The sequence below is a fragment of the Haematobia irritans genome, chromosome 2 (genome assembly GCF_050003625.1).
Source record: "Haematobia irritans isolate KBUSLIRL chromosome 2, ASM5000362v1, whole genome shotgun sequence".
NCBI lineage: Eukaryota > Metazoa > Arthropoda > Insecta > Diptera > Muscidae > Haematobia > Haematobia irritans.
Genome location: NC_134398.1, coordinates 91,916,909 through 91,923,572, shown reverse-complemented (window position 1 = coordinate 91,923,572; position 6,664 = coordinate 91,916,909). Strand labels below are relative to the sequence as shown.

The 6,664-nt window shown below is 40.0% G+C and overlaps 1 protein-coding gene across 1 annotated transcript; it reads left to right on the top strand.

Moving 5' to 3' along the window:
• The first annotated feature begins 1,557 nt into the window (after positions 1–1,557).
• Positions 1,558–5,181, top strand: LOC142224780 (uncharacterized). Its single transcript, XM_075294565.1, has 5 exons — positions 1,558–1,954; positions 2,014–3,158; positions 3,232–3,525; positions 3,599–3,736; positions 3,928–5,181. The coding sequence occupies exons 1-5, from the start codon at positions 1,558–1,560 to the stop codon at positions 5,179–5,181; spliced, it is 3,228 nt and encodes a 1,075-aa protein (XP_075150680.1).
• The last annotated feature ends 1,483 nt before the right edge of the window (positions 5,182–6,664 follow it).

The following is a 6,664-nucleotide window of genomic DNA, read 5'->3' as shown; positions in this document are numbered from 1 at the left end:
TTTTAACGGTCGTTCAGTGGTAACATTCCATCAATTTTCCCTTAAGACGTTGATGCCTACTGGGTAACTTGTTGATCATATGACAGATGATCATTGGCATAAACGTCAAACAAACTGGTAAAGTAAAAGGACACAAGTGACCGACGGTAAGAACGTTTCGATTCTACGCGAAGTATTTTATTAAATAAATATAATTAAACGATATATTAACCCGTTCAAATAAACAAAAAGTGAAAGAAAATAAAGTAATTAAACAAAAGTGTGGTGACATTAAAATAAAGGCAAAAAGAACGAAAATAAATGGTAAACAATTTTGCCTTACAATAGTGGTAGTGTGTGTGTGTGTGAGAAGAAATTATTGGAACAAAACGGAGAACAACTGTCAGTGGCAAGAAAATATATAAAAAAGAAGAAATAAATAACTAAAGCTGCATATTAATATTGAAATTATTGAATTGAAATAATTTTACAAAATAAGTGAGAAATAAAAGTGAAAAAGAAACCAAAGATTATTTTCAAAGTACCGCTATAATAGTGTTGCCGTGATAGTGGAAAATTGTTACCCGTGGGAAAAAGTGCCAAATTGTATAGGGTTACCCTACCTTCAGGGAATTTTCCTCCGCGGACAGAATAAAAAATCCCACATACAAAATAAAATAAATAGACAATAAACAAACGGTGGTGGTGAAGAACAAATAATAGCGGTATAGAGAATTAATATAACAAATTAATGTGGATTTACAAAAAAACGAAACAAAGAAAATAAACTAAATATTTTTCCACACAAATTTAACTAAAAATTAATTTGAATAAAAACACTTTTACGGTGAAAAATGAAATAAATTTGGTTTGCATAAATAATATTGCCATAGCGGAGATAATTTCCTTCGCGGTTCCAAAGACACATCCAGCAAAAATTATTCGGTGAGTCGTTCAAATTTATTTTTCTTGGAAAATTTTCAAAATATTTGCAACATACGACGGCGCGCAAAAAAAAAAATACACGCAATCTTGGCGGCAGAGAAATATTTTGGAAATTTTGGACCTCTTTACAAGTTACGTATACACTTGATAAATTTTTCATATCACACAACTTTGTTCCAACTTGAGTAATTTTTACGATTAGGTCATCGCGACCAAAGAAAGTAAAATGAAAACCACATGGAATGCACACATAATTTTGCCACAATTATTGCCCAGAGCATCCGCGAGGGATTCAACAAAATTACATACAAGCCTACGAATTTTCAACATTTTGTCATTTTTTCTACCGGTTTTCGTGTAAAAGATAATAATAATAGATTCGGTGGAGATTTAAGCCTGAAATATTTAAGCATACCGTCATTCAAATATATTTAGTTGGAATTTTGTGATAAAAATATATTTACATTCAATTGTACAGACAAAATACGTTCACTGCGATTGAATATTGGCGAATCGTTTTCATAAGCGGGAAAATCTTCGAGATATTACACTCCAAAATTAAATCTTTGCGACCCAGCAACGTATAATTTTCTTTGGTGTTTCTCAAGTAGGTGTAAATAATCACACAGAAAAATGGCTACGCGTCGAAAATTTCTTTTTAATCATAATCAGATCGTGACATTCTGCCAGGAACTTGAAACTCAAAAGGCAGAGACACTGTCGGTTCAGTTGCTAGAAATTAAAGATTTGGAGTTAGAAAGAAGATGGCCACAGCTAGTTGCGAGTTATGACCCATTAATATTAGAGGATGACAAAGAGGAACATGATTATAATGACGTTAATGGCCAAAAGTTTGAAGAAGCTTGTGCTAAATACCAAAAATGCAAAGAAAGCATAATGATAGCTATTTGTTCTAAAACAAATAGTCAACAGGAAAATAGTGTCGATCATATTCCGCCACAACGAAGTGCGCCTTCTCTCAAATTGCCGCCCTGCGATACTCCGCCTTTCGAGGGGGATACTCTAAATGGCCAGCATTTAGAGACATTTTTTCAGCTGTGTTTGGAAATCATCCACATTTATCCCCAGCTCAGAAGCTGTATCACCTTCACCATAGTCAGGCTATTTTCAAGTCTTATGACAAACCCGTCGATAATTGGGATCCTATCCTCATACATATTGTCTCGTCTAAAATTCCCGACGACACGTTACGAGCCTGGGAAGATTCTTTGTCAAACCACAAAGAATTGCCTTCGTGGCAACAAATGGATTCATTCCTATTAAATCGAATTGAGAAACTAGAGACAGTACTTGATTTTCGAAAACCTAATACGAGGGAAAATCAAAATTCAAAATCCCAATCGTTTCATATCTCCGCGACAAATCAAAATTTAAAAACAGCGTGCAAAAAGTGCAATCAGAATCATTGGCTTATGTATTGTAAGCAGTTTAAAGATTTGTCACCCACTGATCGGACCAAATTCGCTATGGAAAATAAATATTGTCTAAATTGTCTCTCACCTAACCATTTCAAATCAGACTGCATCAGCAAGCGGCGGTGCGCAAAATGCAAGAGAAAACACCACACGATGCTACACATAGATTCGAAACGTGATCAAACGCAAGGAAAATTTCATGAAAATGGATCCCGAAATCCTACGCAGGATGGGCCATCAACTTCAAAACAAGCACATGAAAATACATTTTTGAATACCACAGAGCCGGTGGAAGAAGTTAATACACTCTTTTCGCAAAATGAAAGTACAACTGTTTTACCAACAGCGCGAATATTCTTGGAACATGGCGGAGAACTTTTTGCGGTTAGGGCACTTCTAGATGCAGGGTCAGAACGAAGCTTCATTTCCAAACGCGTTCAACAGAGGTTGGCCATCCCGATGGAGACCCATAACGCTCAGATTTCAGGGTTGGGTGGCACGGACGTAAGCAGTTGCAAGGGGAAATGTATTCTGACTGTAAAGGCTCCGAAATCCGATTTCAAAATTATAATTAAAGCATTGGTCGTATCAAGTTTGGCCCATTTGTTGCCTTCGCGGCCTATTAAGACGACACTTCTCAATGAAGTGAAGGGTTTGAACCTCGCAGACCCATTTTTCCATAAGCCAGCCCCAATCGATATGATCATCGGTAGCGACTACCTTCCGTTCATCAATAAAACGGGATCATTCCTTCAGATTGGTGGATTGGAGAATCTCAATTTGGCTGGTATCTGTCAGGTCCAGCAGATGCCGAACAAGTTAACGCATTTTCAACTGTCGTGAATCCGAGGCATTAGCACTACACAATCAGCTACAACAGTTTTGGGAGTTAGAAGAGGTAGAGAAACCTCAGACCGAATCCGATACAGACACATGGTGTGAGAATTTTTATAAATCAACGACTTATCGACAAAATGACGGTCGATATGTAGTCCGACTACCCTTCAAACAGGAATATCCACACGAAATATTCCTGGGGTCTTCGCTACACATGGCATTCGCTCAATACGTTCGAGTGGAAAAGAATTTAAGTAAAACGCCAGAACTAAAGCACGAATACGATAAAGTTCTTCGCGAATATGAGGAGTTAGGTCACATGGCACTCGTAAAAGGAAATGACGGGAACGATGACAACGAAATAAACTATTTTCTTCCTCATCATGCCGTGGTTCGGCCAGAAAGCAAGTCCACAAAAGTCCGCGTGGTGGTCAACGCGTCGAAAAAGACTTCCACTGTCCACTACATTCTTTAAACGACGTTCTCCATTCTGGGCCGATTCTGCAGCAAGACCTGGTGAAGGTCTTACGAAACTGGCGGTACTATCAATTCGTATTCAACGGCGACATTCAAAAGATGTACCGCCAGATATGGGTCCATGAAGACGACCAGAAATTTCAACAAATTTAATTTCGTCCCGCACCCAATAAGCCTGTACAAAATTTTCAATTAAAACCCGTCACCTTCGGCGTAAACGCCGCCCCATTCCTCGCGATTAGAATCCTATTAGAATTGGGTACTATCGTACCCACAAGCATCACAAATTTTGCAACACGAAGTCTATGTCGACGACGTATTATCAGGCGCTCATTCCATCGCGGAGGCCAAAACCAAACAGGATCAGCTAGTAAAAGCTCTTTCATCCGCTGGATTTCCCCCTAAGAAGCTTACTTCCAATAGTAAGGCTCTTTTACAAAGCTGGCCCCGGGAAGATCTTCTTGACGAAGAATTTTTAAATATTGAAAATCATAGCGCGATGAAAACATTTGGCATACGATGGAATGCCATGACAGATTCATTTTACTACAATGCCGAGCCCATAGAAGTTACACTAAATGTAACGAAAAGGAAAATACTATCTGCCATTGCAAGGCTTTTCGATCCGCTCGGGTGGCTTGGGCCCACAATAGTAATCGCCAAGATCTTAATGCAAGATTTATGGAGTGAAAAGTTGGGATGGGATGACGATGTAACATCATCAATTCTGAAAAGATGGTCTTCATTTGCGGAAAATCTACAAAAGGTGTCCGACGTCAGAATTCAACGATGGGTTCAATTTGCGCCTCGCTCCTCTGTACAATTTCATGGCTTCAGCGATGCCTCTGAGAAGGCTTACTGCGCTGCGGTGTACATACGTGTTCTTGGTACTGACGGAAACATTCATGTCAATCTTCTAGTTTCGAAAACAAAAGTAGCCCCTATAAAGAAGACTACTATCCCAAAACTAGAATTATGTGGCGCCGAATTGCTCTCGCGCCTTATTCAACAAGTTATAAAAGACGTCGATTTCGAATATGAGTTATTCCTTTGGACAGATTCGTCAATTGTCCTCGGCTGGCTACAAAAATCGCCTCAGACGCTCAAGACCTTTGTGGCCAATCGCGTCAGTAACATACTTAACGTTGTTAATGTCAGTCAGTGGAACTATGTTAAGACGGACGAAAATCCCGCCGATCTTGGCTCCCGAGGATGCGCTCCTCAAGATTTATCTTCCAGTCAACTCTGGTGGCATGGGCCTTCGTGGCTAAAACAACCCCGTGAAATGTGGCCGAAGCCACGTACATTCGAACCAACAGATTTAGAAGTGAAACGAGTCGCTACTTTTCACACCACAATCGACGGAGAAGATATCATTTCAAGATTTTCGTCACTCAATCGCTGTCTACGCGTCTTATGCTATATGTTCAGGTTTTTTATAACGCATGCAGAAGCAGAACACTCGCCAGTAGTAATGTCTTATGTCATGAAGAAATCGAATTTGTAAAACATCGTCTCATTCTCTTATCTCAACAATTCACATTTCCAAAAGAAATTGAAAATTTACGAAATAAACGACAAGTAAATAACAGAAGCAGACTCTTCGCCGTCAACCCATTTATCGACGACACAGGCCTACTACGAGTGGAAGGACGAATAACAAACTCCTGCCTGCGATACGAAGAAGTACACCCAATCATATTGTCAGAGAAATCGAAATTTGCTGATCTTCTCATCACTTTCACGCATCAAATTTTGCTACATTCGGAGCATCATATCATGCTTCGCGCAATCCTACAAGGATACTACATACCCCGAGTAAAGAACTTAATTCGAAAATGTATTCAAAATTGCAAATCATGTACAATTTTCAAGCTCCGGTTCCAAAATCAACTAATGGCATCTCTTCCAGCAGAGCGTGTCCAATTTTCATTGCCTTTTACATACACAGGAGTGGATTTCGCTGGGCCATTCAATATGCGCTCGTCCACATTACGAAACGCCAAGATACTAAAAGCCTACGCGGCCGTCTTCGTATGCTTCTCGACAAAAGCTGTTCATCTTGAGGCTTGTTCTGAATTGTCAGCCGATGCTTTTATAGCAACTTTTTCCCGATTCACAGGCAGGCGAGGTCTCCCGAAGACAGTTTTTGCCGATAACGGTCGAAACTTCGTCGGCGCTAGCTACAAACTTCTCAAAGAACATAATGAATTCTTAAAAGCGGCCGAAAGGACTACTGTGGAGAAGTATGCGACCCATGGTTTCAATTGGTCATTCATCCCACCATATGCTCCCCACATGGGAGGATTGTGGGAAGCCGCGGTCAAGTCTATGAAGACTCATTTAAAGAAAGTTGCGGCCAACCACAATTTCACCTTCGAGGAATTCACCACCATGCTTATTAAAATTGAATCGATATTGAATTCGAGGCCACTGTCAGCAATCTCCGAAAATCCTAATGAATTAAGTCCTCTAACTCCAGGCCATTTCCTGTGTGGAGCACCAATAATCGCCACACCTGAAATTTCTCACGACGTTCCAGAAAACAGGATATCACTACTGAATCGCTGGGAACGACTAAAGGCTCTCCACCGAATCTTCGCGCAACGATGGAAATCCGAATACATCACCGAACTTCAACGTAGGACAAAATGGAAATCTACAAAAAATAACATCCAGCCGAACGATTTTGTCCTCGTCAAGGACGACTTGCTACCACCCACCGAATGGCGACTCGGTAGAGTAGTCAAAGTCCATTATGGCAATGATCAAAATGTTAGAGTAGCCGAAATCCTAACCCAAAATGGCACAATAACTAGACCGATAGTTAAATTGTGCACATTGCCAACAAGCACCCAATACACATACAGTCCACAAAACCACACCGCCTCAAATTAATTACGACAACTTCGCGCCTTGATCACCCCCACGAACTACTTAATCATTTGTACGCACTTCTTTCTATTCTTTCTTTACAGATCACCATGACT